This window comes from Myotis myotis, unplaced genomic scaffold (genome assembly GCF_014108235.1).
Source record: "Myotis myotis isolate mMyoMyo1 unplaced genomic scaffold, mMyoMyo1.p scaffold_m19_p_62, whole genome shotgun sequence".
Classification (NCBI taxonomy): domain Eukaryota; kingdom Metazoa; phylum Chordata; class Mammalia; order Chiroptera; family Vespertilionidae; genus Myotis; species Myotis myotis.
Window position 1 is genome coordinate 246,026 of NW_023416371.1, and position 17,398 is coordinate 263,423.

General features: G+C 44.2%; 1 protein-coding gene across 1 annotated transcript in view; it reads left to right on the forward strand.

The window, feature by feature from the left end:
- The first annotated feature begins 16,188 nt into the window (after nt 1–16,188).
- The window catches only part of FBLN7 (fibulin 7), a 36,544-nt gene continuing 35,334 nt past the window's right edge, over nt 16,189–17,398 (forward strand). Inside the window, exon 1 of the mRNA XM_036315871.1 lies at nt 16,189–16,766. Within this exon, the coding sequence (XP_036171764.1) occupies nt 16,683–16,766 (84 nt within the window). The 5' untranslated portion in view covers nt 16,189–16,682. The remainder of the gene's footprint in view (nt 16,767–17,398) is intronic.

Consider the following 17,398-nt stretch of genomic DNA (forward strand, 5'->3'; position numbering starts at 1 on the left):
ACCAATTGATGTTTCTCTCTCGCTCCCTCTCTGTTAGCAGACTCCACATACCCCTCTGAGGCTGAAAACAGAAAACTGAGATTTCTGCTAAAAGGGGGAAAAGTTTAGATTGAACTCAACCATGTAAACTTCTTGTTTAAAAAGTATTTTGGGGGTAACATCAGAGAAAATGGGGGACTAAGGACCTCTGAAAGCTATTTCCTTCATAAAAATAATAAGAACAGTTGAAGATGTGATGGCTGAAAACCTCTCCAAATTTGTTTTAGAAACCCTCAATCTATATATCCATGAAGGTTAGCAAACTCCATGTTGAATAAACTAGAGACCCATAAATCATAAACTGTCAAAAGTCAAAGACAGGCCCACCTGGCATGGCTCACTGGTTGAGCACCGACCTATGGACCAGGAGGTCATGGTTCGATTCGATTCCCGGTCAGTCCATATGCCCAAGTTGCGGTCTCGATCCCTAGTGTGGGTGTGCAGGAGACAGCCAATCAATGATTCTCATCATTGATATTTCTCTCTCCCTCCCTCCGTCCCTTCCTTCCTCCCTCTCTTTTATTATATAGCCTATATAATAAAAGGCTAATATGCAAATTGACCGTCAGTCGGACATCTCCCAAGGGCTCCCAGACTATGAGAGATTGCAGGCCGGGCTGAGGGACCTCCCCCCTGAGTGCATGAATTTCGTGCACTGGGCCTCTAGTATACATATATTTTAAAAAGTCAAAGACAAAGAATTTTTAAAGAACAAGGGAGACGTGACATATAAAAGGGATACTCAATAAGGTAAGCAGATGTCTTACTAGAAACTTTGGTGGAAAAATACAATGGGATGACATTTCCAACGTTCTGAAAGGGGGGAGGAGGGGAACTGTCAACCGGGAATTCTATAGGTAAACTATCAATTAAAAAATGAATAAAAAAAATAAAGACACTCCCAAACAAAAACAACCCAGAAAATTTTGTTGCTAGCAATCCTGCCCTATAAGAAATATTAAAGGGAGCCTTCCAGGGTGAAACAAAAGAGCACTAAACAGTAACTCGAATCTACCTGAAGAAATAAATAGGTAAATATAAAAGACAGTGTAAATGTTTATTTTTTTGTAACTACTTTTTCTTTCAGATTTAAATCTTTATTGAATAAATAATTATAAATCTAGGTTGATGGGCACAAAATGTACAAAGATGTAATTATTTTGTAATAACGCATAAAAGTAGGGGGAGAAAGGAGCTGTATAGAAGCCAAGTTTTGCATATTATTAAAATTCAGTTGGTATTAATCAGAACTAAATTGAATTAAAATGTTAATGGTGCCTGGCCAATGTCTCAGTGTTTGAGAGTCAACCTATGTACCCAGAGATCCCCAGTTTGACTCCCAGTCAGGGCACATGTGAGGGTTGCAGGATCAATTCCCAGAGGGAGGGCATGCAGGAGGTGGCCGATTGATGTTTCTCACTCATTGATGTTTCTGTCTCTCCCTCTCCCTCTCTCTCTCAAATCAATAAAAACATATTTTTAAGAAATGTTAATGTAAACCCCCCAAGGCAATAACTAAGAAAATATATAAAAAAATATGTAGTACAAAAATGGCAAGGAAACTAAAATTCAACCAGGACTTATCCCAAGAATAAATGGATGGTTTAACATCTGAAAACAAATATAATACATTATATCAGTAGGAGAAACTAACAAACATATCATAATCATCTTAATAGATGGAGAAAAAGTATTAGCCAAAATTGAACACCTGTATCATGTTACACTCAACAAACTAGGAACTTTCTCAACATGATAAAGGCCATCTACAAAAACCCACAACCAATATATTCAATAACCAAAAAAACTAGGTGCTTTCCCTCTTATGATAGGTATAAGACAAAGATGGCCATTCTCACCACTTCTATTCAACATAGTACTGGAACTTATGGTCAGGGCAACCAGACAGGAAAAAGAAATAAGTTTGAAATTGGAAAGGAAGAAGCAAAAGTATGTTCATACATTACATGATCTTGTGTTTAGAAAATTCTAAGTAATCTACTGAAAAAACTATTAGAACTAGTAATGAGTTCAGAAAGGTTGCAGGATGCAAGAACAATATACAAAAATCATATTTCTAAAAACTTACAATGAACAACGTGAATGTGAAAATTTTCATTTACAGTAGCATCAAAGAGAATAAAATATTTTGGAACAAATCTGACAAAAGAAGTACAAAACTTTTATACTGAAGATTACAAAACACTGTTGAAAGAAAGTAAATAAGATATAAATTGGGGGGGGGGGAGGGGGGATTCCATGTCCATGGACCAGAAGACTTAAGATGGCAGTGTTTCCAAAATTGAACTATAAATCCAATGCAATCCCATTCAGAATTCCAGAAAACTTATTTGTCTAAATTGATGATAAAATTTATATGGAATTTCAGAGGACCCAAAATAGCCAAAATAATCTTGAAAAAGAATAGGAGGACTCACGTTTCTTGATTTCAAAACAGTATAAAGCAACTGTAATTAAGTCAGTGTGATACTGGCACAAGGACAGATGTATATCAGTGGAATAAAATGACAGTCCAGAAATAAACCTCTTAATCTATGGCCAATTCATTTTTCAACAAGGGCACCAAGGCATTCAATGGGGAAACAATTGTTTCCTCAACAAATGTTGCTGGGGAAGCTGGATAGCCATCTACAAAAGAATGAATTGGGACTCCTACTTCACAACATATGTAAAAATTAACTTAAAATGAATCAAAGCTATAAAATTCTCAGAAGAAAACATGGATAAATCTGCAGGAACTTGGATTTGGCAAAGTAATTTTAGATATGACATAAAAACCATAAGCAATGAAAAAAATAGACTTCATTAAAACTAAAAAATTTTGTGCTTCAAAGGATACTATCAAGAAAGTGAAAGTTGCCAGGTCCAAGATGGAAGCATAGGTGAACACAGTATTCGCATCCCCCCACAACCACATCAAAATTACAACTAAACCACAGAACAACTATCATTCAGAACCACCTGAAATCTGGCTGAATGGAAGTTCTACAACTAGGGAAATAAGCCACTCTGAGACTGGGGTGTCTCCTGCACAGCAGCTCTTCCACTGTAGTCATAGCTGGCCTGCACAGCCAATTGGCCTGTGTGTGTGTGGGGGGGGGGGTGGGGGGTGGGGGGGGGGCGGGGGTCAATCCCTCCCAGTGACATCAATAGCAATCAAGGCTCACCGACAACAAGACAGTGCGCACAGCCCACACGGGGACAACTAGAACTAGAGTGCCCAGCTCAGGTGACGGGAGAGGCTGAGCCTCTGAGCCCTATAGAACACTTACTACACAAGGCCACTTTACCAGTTCCAGGAGACATAGCAGCTCTACCTAATACACAGAAACAAACACAGGAAAGCAACCAAATAGACAAAGAAGCATCACAAATGAATGAACAGAAGAAATTGCCAGAAAAAGAACTAAATGAAATGGAAGCAAGTAAACTCAGATTCAGAGTTCAAAACAATGGTTATAAGGATGCTCAAGGAACTTATTGAGAACTTTGAGGAACTTAGTGAGAACTTCAAGGAACTTATTGAGAACATCAACAACGTAAAAAAAGACCTGTCAGAAATGAAGGATACACCAACTGAAATAATAATTTACAGGGATTCAACAGTAGAGTAGAAGACACTGAGAATTAAATCAGTCATTTGGAATATGAAGAATCAAAAAACACCCTATCAGAAACAGAAAGAAGAAAGAATCCAAAATTATGAAGATATCATAAGGAGCCTCTGGGACAACTTTAAGTGTACCAACAGTCACATCATGGGGGTGCTAGAAGGAGAAGAGAGGGAGCAAAAAATTGAAAACCTATTTAAAAATAATGACCAAAAATTTTCCTTACCTGGTGAAAGAAATAGACATACAAATCCAGGAAGTGCAGGGAGTCCCAAACAAGATGAACCCAAAGAGGCCCAAACAAAGACACATCATAATTAAAATGCCTTCCCTAGCTGGTTTGGCTCAGTGGGTAGAGTGTTGGCCTGCAGACTGAAGGGTCCCAGGTTCGATTCTGGTCAAGGGCACATGCCTGACTTGTGAGCTTGATCCCCAGTGGGGGGTGTGCAGGAGGTAGCCGATCAATGATTCTCTCTCATCATTGATGTTTCTATCTCTCCTCCCTTCTTCTCTGAAATCAATAAAAAAAAAATTTAAAAAGAAATGCCAAAGGTTAAAGACAAAGAGAGAATCTTAAAAGCATCAAGAGAAAAGCAGTTAGTTATCTACAAGAGAGCTTCCATACGACTGTCAGAAACTTTCTCAACAGAAACTTTGCAGGCCAGAAGGGAGTGGCAAGAAATATTCAGAGTGGTGAAAAGCAAGGACCTACAACCAAGATTACTCTTCCCAGCAAAGCTATCATTTAGAATTGAAGGTCAGATAAAGAGCTTCACAGACAAGAAAAAAAAAAACCTAAAGGAGCTCATCACCACCAAGCCAGTATTACATAAAATGTTAAAGCGTCTTGAGTAAGAAGAAGAATAAGAACAAAAAAGATAAAAAATATGAACAATAAAATGTCAATAAATACATATCTATCAACAATTGAATCTAAAAATCAAAATAAATGAAAAAGAAATCTAATGAACAAAATAAACTGATGAATAAAGTAGAACCAGAGGCATGGAAACATGGAACAGACTGATGATTCTCAGAGGGAAAGGGGCAGGAGATGGGACGGGAAGAGATTAATAAAGAACTTGTATGCATACATGCATTACCCATGGACACAGACAATAGGATGGTGAAGGCCTAGGGTGGGGCAGGATCTGGTGGAGAGGGATAATGAGGGAGGGGGGGCGCATGAGGGTGTCACATCTGTAATACTCTCAACATAAAGATTTTTTTTAAAAGAAATTTTTAAAAAGAAAAGAAAAAGAGTGAAAAGTCAACCCACAGATATCCATTTTCACCATTTTTACTCAACGTAGAAATGGAAGTCCTAACCACAGGAGTCAGACAAGAAGAAACAAAAAGCATCAAAATTGGAGAGGAAGAAGTAAAATTGTTATTATTTGAGACATGCTGACATGATACTGTATATAGAGAACCCTAAACATTACACCAAAAAATTATAAGAACTGATACTTGAATTTAGGAAAGTAGCAGGATACAAAAGAAATATCCAGAAATCAGTTGCATTTTTATACACCAATAATGAATTAACAGAAAGGGAAACTGAGAGAACAATCCCATTCACATTTGCTTCAAAAAAATAAAATACCTAGGAATAAATTTAAGCAAGGATGTAAAAGACCTGTACTCAGAAAATTCTAAGACATTGAAGAGCCCTGACTGGGTAGCTCTGTTGGTTAGAGCATCATCCCAATATGCCACGGCTGTGGGTTCAATCTCCAGGCAGGGCACATACAAGAAGCAACTAATGAAGGCATAAGTAAGTGAGACAATGAATCAATGTTTTTCTTTCCTTCCTTCCTTCCTCCCTCCCTTCCTTCCTTCCTTCCTTCCTTCCTTCCTTCCTTCCTTCCTTCCTTCTTTCTTTCTTTCTATTTCTCTTCTCTCTCTAAAAATTAAAAAAAAAAACAATTTTTAAAAAGACACTGAAGAAAGAAATTGAAGAAGATACAAATCAGTGGAAGCATATACAATGTTCATGGATAGGAAGAAATGCATCATTAAAATGTCCATACTACCCAAAGCAACTTACAGATTCAACGCAATTCCTATCAAGATACCAATGGTGTATTTCACAGAACTAGAACGAATATTCCAAAAATTTGTACAGGACCACAAAAGATCTTGAATAGTCATAGCAATCTTGAGAAAGAAAAACAAAGTTGGAGGAATCACACTACCTGATATCAAAGTATACTTTAAGGCCATAGTAATCAAAACAGTATGGTACTGGCATAAAAAGAGACATATAGATCAATGGAACAGAATAGAGAGACCAGAAATAAATCCATGGTCAATTAATATTTGACAAAGGAGGCAAAAACATAAAATGGGGTAAAGAGCGTCTATTCAATAAATCGTGTTGGGAAAATTGGACAGATATGTGCACAAAAATGAAACTAGACCACCTTCTTACAGCACACACAAGAATAAACTCAGAGTAGATTAAAGACTGTAATGTTAGATTTGAAACCATTAAAATCATAGAAGAAAACATAAACAATGAAATCTAGAATATTTGTTGCAGCGATTTTTTTTCTTATATATGGCCTCAGGCAAGGGAAGCAAAAGAAGAAAAATAAACAAATGGGACTACATCAAACTAGAAAGTTTTTGCACAGCAAAGGAAACCATTAAAAAAATGAAAAGGACCCACTGAATGGAGAACATAATTTCCAATTATATATCTGATAAGGGGTTACTATCCACAATCTATAAAGACTGATAACATTTAACACCAAAAACACAAAACATAATCCAATCAGAAAATGGCAAAGAATCTCGATAGACACTTCTTAAAGAGGACATACATATAACCAATAGACATGAAAAGATGCTCAGTGTCACTAATCATCAGATAAATTCAAATTAAAACCACAATGAGATATCACCTCACACCTGTCAGAATGGCTATCATCAATAAACCAACAAACAAGTGTTGGTGAGGATATGGAGAAAAGGGAACCCTCGTGCACTGTTGGTGGGAATGCAGACTGGTGCAACCACTGTGGAAAGTAGTAGAAGTTACCTCAAAAAATTAAAAATGGAACTGCCTTTTGACCCAGTGATTCCACTTCTAGGACTATATCCAAAGAAATTTGAAACACTAATTCAAAAGAATATACGCATTCCTATGTTCATGGCAGTGTTATTTGCAATAGCCAAGATTTGGAAGCAGCCCAAGTGTTCATCAGTAGATGAGAATATAAAAAAGCTGTGGTATTCCATTTGCACAGTGGAATAGAATATTATTCAACCGTAAAAGGAAATCTTACTCTTTGTGTCATCGGGATGGACCTAGAGAGCATATTTTTAAAGGTTTTAGAGAGAGAGAGAGAGGAAGGAGGGGGGGGGGGGGAGAGAGAGAGAGAGAGAGAGAGAGAGAGAGAGAGAGAGAGAGAGAAACAGAAACATTAATGTGAGAGGGAAACATGATTGGCTGACTCCTGCAAGCCCCCTACCAGGGATCAAGCCCAAAACACAGGCATGTGCCCTGACTGAGAATCGAACCAGCAACCTTTATGTGCATAGAACAACACCCAAACAATGGAACCACACCAGTCAGGACATGAAGAGAATTACTCTAAGTGAAATAAGCCAGTTAGAGAAAAGTACCATATGATTTCACTCATATGTGGAATCTAGTGAATAAAAACTAACAAACAATATAGAAACAGAGTCATAGACAGAGGACAGACTGACAGCTGTCAGAGGAGAGGCGGTTGGGGGCTGGGTGAAAAAGGTGAAGCCATTAAACAAAGAAAAAAAAACAAAACCTCAGACCCAGACAACAGTATGGTGATTACCAGAGGGAAAGGCAGGTGGGGGAGGTAGAAAAGGGTAAAAGGGGGATAAATTGTGATGGAAGGAGACTTGACTTGGGGTGGTGAACATACAATGCAATATACAGATGTTGTATTGTAGAACTGTACACCTGAAACAATTTTATTAATCAACGTCACCCCAATAAATTCAATAAAAAAGGAAAAGTCAACCCACAGATGGGAGAAAATATTTTCAAATCATATATCTAGACTATATAAAGAATTAATTTGCTAAACCATCATTGGAGAAACTAAGTGTAACAAACATCAAGTAGATTTTTTGTAAAAAAATAATAATAGTAAAAATTTTAAAGTAATGAACTCCTTTAACTCAATAATAAAAAGACAAAAAAAACACACAACAAAGGACCTAAGTAGACATTTTCCCAAGGAAGATGTGCAATTAATCAATAAGCATATGAAAAGATGCAATTTCATACTGGTGTGCCCCAAGAATTTTTAAAGCATGCAATGCCTGACTATTTGGTTGGGGCACCCACCCCTTTTTACTTAGATTATAAAAAAAAGAATTACAGCAACCAACACAATAGCTGTCTAGTGTGAATGCCCTGTCCTGAACCATAAATATGTAGATCATATAATAGAGTTGCATCTTATTGGTCATGTCACATAATAAGATTGCGTCTGATCAGTTAATTCCTGGTACCAGAAATCCTTATATATATAAGTACTAGAGGCCCAGTGCATGGATTCATGCACCAGTGGGGTCCCTCGGCCTGGCCTGCACCCTCTCGCAATCCAGGATCCCTCAAGGGATTTCAGAAAGCTGGTTTCAGCCTGATCTCCACAGGCCAGGCTGAGGGACCCAGTGCATGAATCCGTGCACCAGGCCTCTAGTATGCATATAAGATCTTTGGTTAATCTCTTGCCGCCCTCCCCACTTCCCTCTGAGATTCAACAGTCTGTTCTGTTTCCATGTCTGTGTGTTGAGTGTCTGCCCCCTGGTGGTCAGTGCACGTCATAGCTACCAGTTGAATGATTGAACAGTTGCTTAGGCTTTTATATACATAGACTAGAGGCCTGGTGCATTAAATTCATGCATGGGGGTGTCCCCTCAGCGCAGCCTGCACCCTCTCCAATCTGGGACCCCTCGGTGGATGTCCCTCTTGCAATCTTGGACCACAGGCTCCTAACCGCTGGCCTGCCTGCCTGCCTGCCTGCCTGCCTGATCGCCCCTAACTGCCTCTGCCTTCTGGCCTGATCATCCCCTAACTGCCCTACCCTACCAGCCTGATCGCCCCCTAACTGCTCCCCTGCCAGCATGATCACCCCTAACTGCCCTCCCCTGCCGGCCTGTTCGCTCCTAACCACCTCTGCCTCAGCCCCCGCCACCGTGGCTTTGTCCGGAAGGATGTCCAGAAGATGTCCGGTCTACTTAGGATATTACCCTTTTATTAGTATAATAGACACCTGATTTTTTAAAAAAGTCACTTTGTAGCAAAAAGGGTAGATAATTAGTATATCTACTGGCCATTTGCATGTCCTCTTTGGAGAAGTGTCTGTCGAGGTCTTTTGCTCATTTTCTAATTGAATTGGTATTTTTTGTAAATCAATCAAAATTATAGCTATTTTTTTTGGTCAAAAATTATAGCCCACAGAATTTTAGTAATTAGTTTATGCATGCCATGAGATGAAAAAGGTTGAAAATGTCTGTTCTACATCATTAGTCATCAGTAAAATGCAAATCACAGCAACATTATAACTCCATGCCCACTAAAATGGCTATAACAATAATACTTATTTTTATTTATTACGAAAAAGGAAAGAAAACTAGTGTTGATAAGGAAGTAGATAACTTAGAGTCCTTATAATTTACTGGCACGAAGTTAAAATGGCACAGCCACTTTGGAAAGCAGTTTGTCAGTTCATCAAATAATTAAAGAATTACCATCAGTAATTCCACTCCTAGGTATATACTTGAGAGAAATGAAAACATTTATTTACACACATGCAGCATTATTCATAATAGCCACAAATTAGAAACAACCCAATTGTCCATCAACTGACAAATAAATCAATAAAATATGGCATATCCATACAATGGAATATTATTCAACATAAAAAGGAATGAAGCACTGATACATGCTACAATATGAAATGAGCCTTTAAAATGTTACACTAAGTGAAATAAGGCAGTCATAAAAAGCCACATATTGTATGATTCTGTTTTTACAAAATGTCCAGAGTAGACAAATCCATGTAGATGAGAAAGTGAATCAGTTGTTGGCAGGTGTTGAGGTAATGAAGAGATGGGGGATAGCTGCTAATGGGTATGGGTTTTTTTGTTGTTGTTGTTTGTTTTCATTGGGGGGGGGGGGTATGGTTTTTTTTTTTAATTTTTATTTTTTGTGGTTATGAAATGTTCGGGAATTAGTGGTGATGGTTGCACAATTTTTTGAATATACTTTAAAACACCATGGTATTATACCCTTTAATGTGATTGATTTTATAGTCTATGAATTATATCTCAATTTTAAAATGATATTCAGAGTAACATAACAGGAAAAGGAGTATCTATAAGATATTACTCACAATCCCCAGATACAATCCAAAACAACTAGGCAACCAGTAAACCAGAAAAAATGATCCACGCTCAGAAGACAATCAATGGTTACTGACCAGAGAGCAAAACAGATGGTGAATTATCAGTCAAGGACTTGAAAACAGCAATTAGGTCTGTGCTCAAGGACCTAACAGGAAAAAAAGAGTCTATACTAAATGAATAAATAGGAAATCTCAAAGAAGCCCCACCCAAATGTGTAGTTCACTTACATCTCATTAGCCAGAAGCAAGTCACACAGCCAACTGGGTCTGAATTAAGGGAGTCTAAATTGCAAGGAAGTCTGAAGAGTTTGGGGGGGCATTTTAAAAGTAAATATTTTTTATTGTTGATAGTATTACAGTTATATCCTGTCTATTTCCCCTTTATCCCCCCTCCCAGCCCTCATCCTTTATATCCCCCTTTATACCCCCCCAAAGTCCTCACCACCTATTGCCTATGTCCATGGGCTATGCATATAATTTCTTCGGTTTATCTCTTCTTGTCCCCCAAACCCCTATATCGAGGTATGTCAGTGGTTCCATGCCTCCATGCTTTGTGTCTTATTTTGTTGGTTAATTCATTTTGTTCTTTAGATTCCACAAATAAGTGAGATCATGTGATATTTGTCTTTCTCATATTGGCTTATTTCACTTAGCATAGTGTTTTCCAGGTCCATCCATGCTATCCCAAAGGGTAAGCGGTCCCTCTTTTTTACAGCTGCATAGTATTCCATTGTGTAAATGTCCCACAGCTTTTTTATCCACTTATCTACTGATGGGCACTTGGACTGTTTCTAAATCTTAGCTTTTGTAAATAACACTGCTATGAACATAGTGATATATTCTTTCTGTTTGATGTTTTGGGGTTTTTAGGATATATTCCCAGAAGTGGGATTGCTGGGTCAAATGGCAGTTCCATTTTTAACTTTTTGAGGAAACTCCATACTGTTTTCCATAGCGGCTGCACCAGTCTGCAGGGGTGGGAGGAGGGACATTTTTAACTGGGTATATTACAGCCCTGAACAAAAATTGGATTGTGTTGGTAAAGGAGAAGACTGGATATTAGTTAGTCAATATCATCTCAGTGCTTTCCCCAGAGAGAGTGTGTGTGTACAAGCTTAATCAAATGTGCATTCCACCTCATTTCCTATTAGAGGCACAATTCCAGAGGCAAACATATTTTCTGATGCTCACTTTATCAGTCAAAAGCCAAGAGATGTGAGGATAATGTGAGAGGACCTTTTTGCAAAGATATGGACAGGACCACATCTTTGGTAGAAGTACCGACCAGGAGGGCCTTATCCCAGGGCTCTTAAGGCAGGCGCTGTTACTATGCTGAGGCCCAGAATCCCCCGGGAGAGAGATTGTGGAGAACAGGTGTCCTTGAAAAGAGTAGTAACCTTCCATCAAGGGACCCAGCCAGCTTGACTCAACCATATGACATCACCCTTGTCCAACTGTGCTCTCACTGGTCACACCCAACCGGAGGGCACGATCACCTGATGATGTCCCCACAGGCTGGCCTCCGGGACAGACAGCCGGTGGGGAAAGGTGCAGAGTGCATCTGAGGGCCACATAGAGGCACCTGGTGAAGCCGTCTGTTTTGAACACTATTGAAGATGAAATGCTAGACCCAGGAATTACTTTCGACAGTTCCTTGGAGGTTACTGTCATTGGGCCTAACCCAAAGAGCTGTAATCTCAGTTTACAGCAACAATATACCCTGGAAAGTTTTTTCAGAAGCTAATCTTGATACATCTGCCTAGAAACTATGGGCCAAGGGCCAAGGAGCACATGAGCAGGTCCTTGTGTGTGGACCCTGCAGCATGGTCAGCGGACAGCAGACTCCCCGGCACCGCATATCCAAGCGTAAACCCTGTCTCTCCCCATTATGTCTCTCCCAATGATGTTTGGAGTTCTGGCAACTTACAGAAGCAGCTAAGCCTCAGTTTCCCAATCTGCAAAGTGGAGTAACAGTGGGACCCATTTTGCTGGATTGTTGGGAACTGCTTAACAGACGGCCTCGCCTACAGTGGGCGCTTGAGATATTGGTTTCTTTCTTATGTTGTCCCCAAATGAGGGACACTCAGAGTCAGTTTAGACAATGCCCCACCCTTAAGTAAGCACCAACTATATGCCAGGCACTGTGTGAGACACTTTATAGTCATTACTTTGAAACGTCATAATAACCCTTCAGATAAATACTGTTCCCAATATATGGATAAAGAAATAGGCCTGGCTGGCAGCATGGAGGGGTGAGGTTGGCGTGCGTGTGTCTCATTTCTCGGGCTGTGTCCTTCAGTGCACCCACCACTCAGTCCCTTCCAGAGGCATCTGGAATGGCATTAGTGGATTTGCAACGTTTTCCTCCTTCTGGCAGGTGGCAACAGGGTTTGGTCTTTAATCATAGCACAAGCAAATCTGTTTTTCCACCGATTTTCACTTTATTAAACTGGAGACTGTTTCTAGGGGGAAATGTCTCTCCTCGCTGTCATGACATCATACATGGGCAGACAGTCTCCTCAAAGTTCAACACAGGACTCATAGTTTTGTTGGCTCCGGCTCTAGATGTGACAGGATAATGTAGCGCCTGGCCCAGGGCTGTGCCTGCCTTACATTTCATAAGTGTTTGTGTAATGAAGGGACCTCGGACTGCTCACGTACTGCCCTGTTATCCTGGGTCAGGCTCGCACACCGGGCTCTGTTCCTGTGACCCTCGTAGTGGCCAGTGGGGCTGGTGACTTTTAGAAGCACAGATGAGTGTGGGGTGAAGGAGCTAAAGGCAGAGAAGCAGCCTCAAATGAGCCGGCAGGCAGGGTTCGGCCACAGGTAAGTGGATAAGAAGCCCATGAAACCCAGAAAATGAGCCGGGTGGTGTGGGGCCCCTGGAGGGACCAGAGGGCCCTGCAGGACAGGCTGTTCCACCTGGTGCTGCTTCTGGTCAGGGCCTAGACTTCCCGCAAACCCTCCTGTCTTGCTTTGCATTCCCACATGACACTAGGAACACACGTATCCAAGAGAGCACCGACCTCAGGAGATGGCAATTGATTTTGCCCAAACCTTTAAAAACATTTCCTTTAGATGTTATAAACCCCCATCCACCAGCCACCAACACTCAAGAATATCCTCTTGAAAATGAACTATAGAGGAAACGGAAGTATGGACAAAAAAATGGCCACATACTAAAGTTAACAAGCTCAGGGGAGGCCTGCATGGCGGGCCTTACGCACTCAGAGACCAAAGAAACCATATAGAATGGTCTGAACATAAAAATCCATAACTAAAAAGGAGTCATGTCCTAGGCCTGTAGCTTCCTGGACAAAGGAAAGTCCTTACCTCAAGTGAGCCTGTCTGTTATCTCTTTGCATCTAAAATATTGTAGCCATGAAATGTCAGAGTCATCTTCAGACCCCCCGGGGCAACCCAATGCACCAGAGCACAAGACCACAGAATCTTTCATTGTTATCTTGTTCCCTGAATACCTTTGTGCTGTGACTGTTAACTCTCCTGTACCTACCAATGTCAAAGAAGTGTCTCTCTATTTTATTTTTTATCTAATCCCAGAGGTTTCCCCACTTTGCTTTCTCTCGCCCCCTTAATCAACCACTAATGGATTTCATGTAACCCTCCTTACATATCCTCTTTTGATTTTTATGTCTAAAACTAAAGGCCCGATGCATGAAAATTCATGCAAGAGTAGGCTTTCCTTCTCCAGTCTGTTGGCACCGGCTTTCCTCCAGCACTCGGAACCTGGGCTGGCTTCCCTCGGGCCGCCCACAGGCACCCAGGACCCAAGCTGGCTTCCCCCTGGCCCTGGCTTGTCAGGAAGGACGTCTGTAATGACGTCCGGAAGACATCGGGTCTAATCAGCATATTGCCCTTTTATTATTATAGACTAGTGGCCCGGTGCACAAAATTCGTGCACGGGGGGTGGGAGGGTGTCCCTCAGCCCGGCCTGCACCCTCTCCAATCTGGAACCCCTCAGGGGATGTCCAACTGCCAGTTTAGGACCCATCCCTGTGGAATGGGGCCTAAACCGGCAGTTGGACATCCCTCTCGCAATCTGGAACTGCTGGCTCCTAACCACTCACCTGCCTGCGTGCCTGATCACCCCTAACCACTCTACCTGATGGCCTGCTCGCCCCCAACTGCCCCCCCTTGCTGGCCTGATCACCCCCAACTGCCCCCTCCTGCCAGCCTGCTCGCCCCCAACTACCCCCCCCCACCAGCCTGCTCGCCCCCAACTGCCTCCCCCACTGGCCTGCTCACCCCCAACTGACCCCCCCCCCGCCAGCCTGCTTGCCCCCAACTGTGGTTCCCCACCCCCCCACCTCCCGCTAGCCTGCTCACCCCCAACTGTCCCCCCTGCCGGCCTGATTGCCCCAACTGTCCTCTACTGCCAGCCTGCTTGCCCTCAACTGCCCCCCCTTGCTGGCCTGTTTGCCCCCAACTGGCCCCCCCACCAGCCTGATCACCTCCAACTGCCCTTCCCTCCTAGCCTGATCACCCCTAACTGCCTCTGCCTCAGCCCCACCACCATGGCTTTGTCCAGAAGGACATCCAGAAGGTCTCCCAGTCTAATTAGCATATCACCCTTTTATTAGTATAGATAGCTGTAAACTTGCCATTTACTGGAGCATTTTTCAATCTGTTGTGATGTTGCTTTCTGGCAATTGTCATTAGTTTGGCTCAAATAAATTCTTATAAGGCATTTCCCTAGGCTGGGCATTCTTTTGTAGACAGAAGCAACAAGAGAGACAACAGGACCATTATATTAAGATAAAGGTTAATTTTGGGAGCCCTGAATGCAGGACACTTGGCTTATTGCCTTGGTCTTTGCTTTCAGACAAACTTGACAAGGTCTGGCTTTGCAGGGCCTGCCTCCATCACCAAAAATCGAGGGAGGTGAGACAGAGAACCAAGCCCCTGCGACCCAGCCTCTGGCCTTCTTTATTCTTCTCTTGCTCTCTCTATGGGTTCATCAAGCTCAAAGAGACCACGATTCGATTCCCGACTTCGAGGATGAAGAAAGTGAATGGAGTGTGGTTGAGTGACTTGCCCCAGAGACAAACTCAAGTCTCAGGGCTCCTCCCAGAGCCACCTGTGCTGGCCGAGGACAGGCTGCCTTGTGCCTCATCCCACCTTTACTTACATACACGATCACAGGACTTCAGGAACTTCGTTTGCAGGAGCCGGGTTTTGGCACTTTTGGAGGGTGGGTGGTTGTTGGTATTTTTTCCTGCTTACTAATTTCCATTTGCTACCTTTGTCCTATGGTCGCCTTCCATTTAGGGCTCTGGCATCTGATCTGGATCAGCCTCCTAGGGCCTCCCTGCCCCAGCAGTGCCGCCCCTTTTAGGGGGTGGAGGGGAGTGTTGCAGCGCAAACACAGGTGGGATAGAATGCAAAATGAACAAGACCACATTGACCAGAATGAACCTTTCACTAGTGGGTGAGGGGTACAGAGGGAACAGGGGACACTGCGTGGGCACAGACAGCAAACACATGACAGATGAAGCAGTAAGCCAGTCTCCGCAGGCTGCCTGGCCCCTTCCACCTGGACAAGGGAGCAGCGAAGTTGCCCAGGTCTCTCCTCAAGATGTCTCACCAGGGATGCAACATGTACTTACATGGGCAGCTCCACTTCCTCTGGCAGGAAGGTGGCCAGAGAGGCACCCTGGGGTTTTCTGGGTAGTGAACGCTCAGGTGGCCGCTGGCCTCTGCCCCAAGCTTCCCAGGGGACTCCCCAACCCCTTCTGCCTTCCAAGGAAAACACCCCTTCCCGGAGGCGCAGCTTGCTGAGCTCCGAGTGGGCTCTGCTAGGTGAGGTGCGGAAAAGGACTAGATGTGGGGCTTGGCACACGTGGTGTGCACCGTGCCATCTGCAGCGCTGCCTCTGAAAACATTTTCCAGTGAGAACTTAGATAATGTTTTCCAGGAGTGGGGGAGGCCATCTGCTTCCTCCTACAGAACTGGGTGCAAGGGACCTCCGCGAATGGAGAGCTTGGTCGGCCTCCTGTCGAGTTTCTGCAGCCCATCTCCTCGCCACACTGCGGCGGAGGACGGTGCTCGTGCGTGGCTTGTGGAGAGGACAGAACTGGGTGGGAGTCGCACTGTGCGTGGGGAGCGGGGGGTGGTCAGCTGCAGTCTCCCAGCCGCGAAGGGGCCGGTCAGGAGGCCTCGCGCGGGTGCGCGCCCGGCCTGGCCTCGTGCTCCTGCTCCGCGCGGACCCCGCGCCTTCCCCGGGGTCCTGCACACTCCCCACCGTCCAGGTCCTGGCGTCGCGCCGCCTGCGGCTCGGGCTGGGCGCGCTCCAGGCGCATTCCTGGCCGGGCGGCCCCTCCTCCTTCCCCCGCCTGGGGGCCGGCGCCTCCCTCCCGCGCCCCCACCGCTGGACCACGGACGCTGGTGGCCGCAGGCGCCCCAGGCGGCGCGCACCGGCTTAACTGCGCTCCCCTCCCAGGCGGCCGGCCGCGCTTCCACCGCCGGGACCCTGCGGGCTGGACGCACTGGGCATTGGCTGGATACGCTCAGCACCAGCGGGACACACTCGGCAGCAGCCGGACAGCGTCGTTCCCTCCCAGGCAGAGCGGTCCCCGCCGGCGAGATGCGACTCCCCGGCCCCCGCGCGCTCCTCCTGCTGCTGCTGCTGCTGCTGCTCGTCGCCGGCCCGGCGCAGCTCGGCGCCCAGGTCAGTGTCCCCGGACCTGGGCCGCCTCCCTGGAGGCACGGGCGGGGGGGTGGAGCGACCTGGGGCTGGACTGCTTTTCAGGGACAGGCGCCAGACCCACCCGTCCTCCCGCTGGTCACCGCGCAGCCCCTCGCCCTGGCCCTGGGGGTTCCGCAGGGGTCGGGGTACGGGAAGGTCTCCCTGGGCTATGAAACGGTGGTCTCCACCGGGTCCCCAAGAGCAGGGCCGGGTACCAGCTGGGTCAGAGTCCCCGCCCCCCCACTTCCCATCTCCGTCTGAACAGCCGCGGCGCTTCCCGGGGCCCATTCTTGCCCCATTGCCGCTGACTTTCCCACGCGCGCGGGCTCCCGGTTCACTTTCCCTCCTTGTTTGTATGCGATGGCGTCTCGCTGGGTTTATTATTGGACCAGACTCACTTTTGTATAAAGCAGTGATGTTAAGATAAGAATGCGCACACTGGAGAGGGAAATTAAGGTAAGAATGCACACAATGCAATAAACAGCAGATGATCATAGAAGTGTACACCTGAAACTCATATGTTAACCAGGTCACCCCAATAAATCGAATTAACCGATGCCACCCAATACATTTAATTTTTTAAAAAGCCCCTTCTTGTCAGCACATCTGTCCAG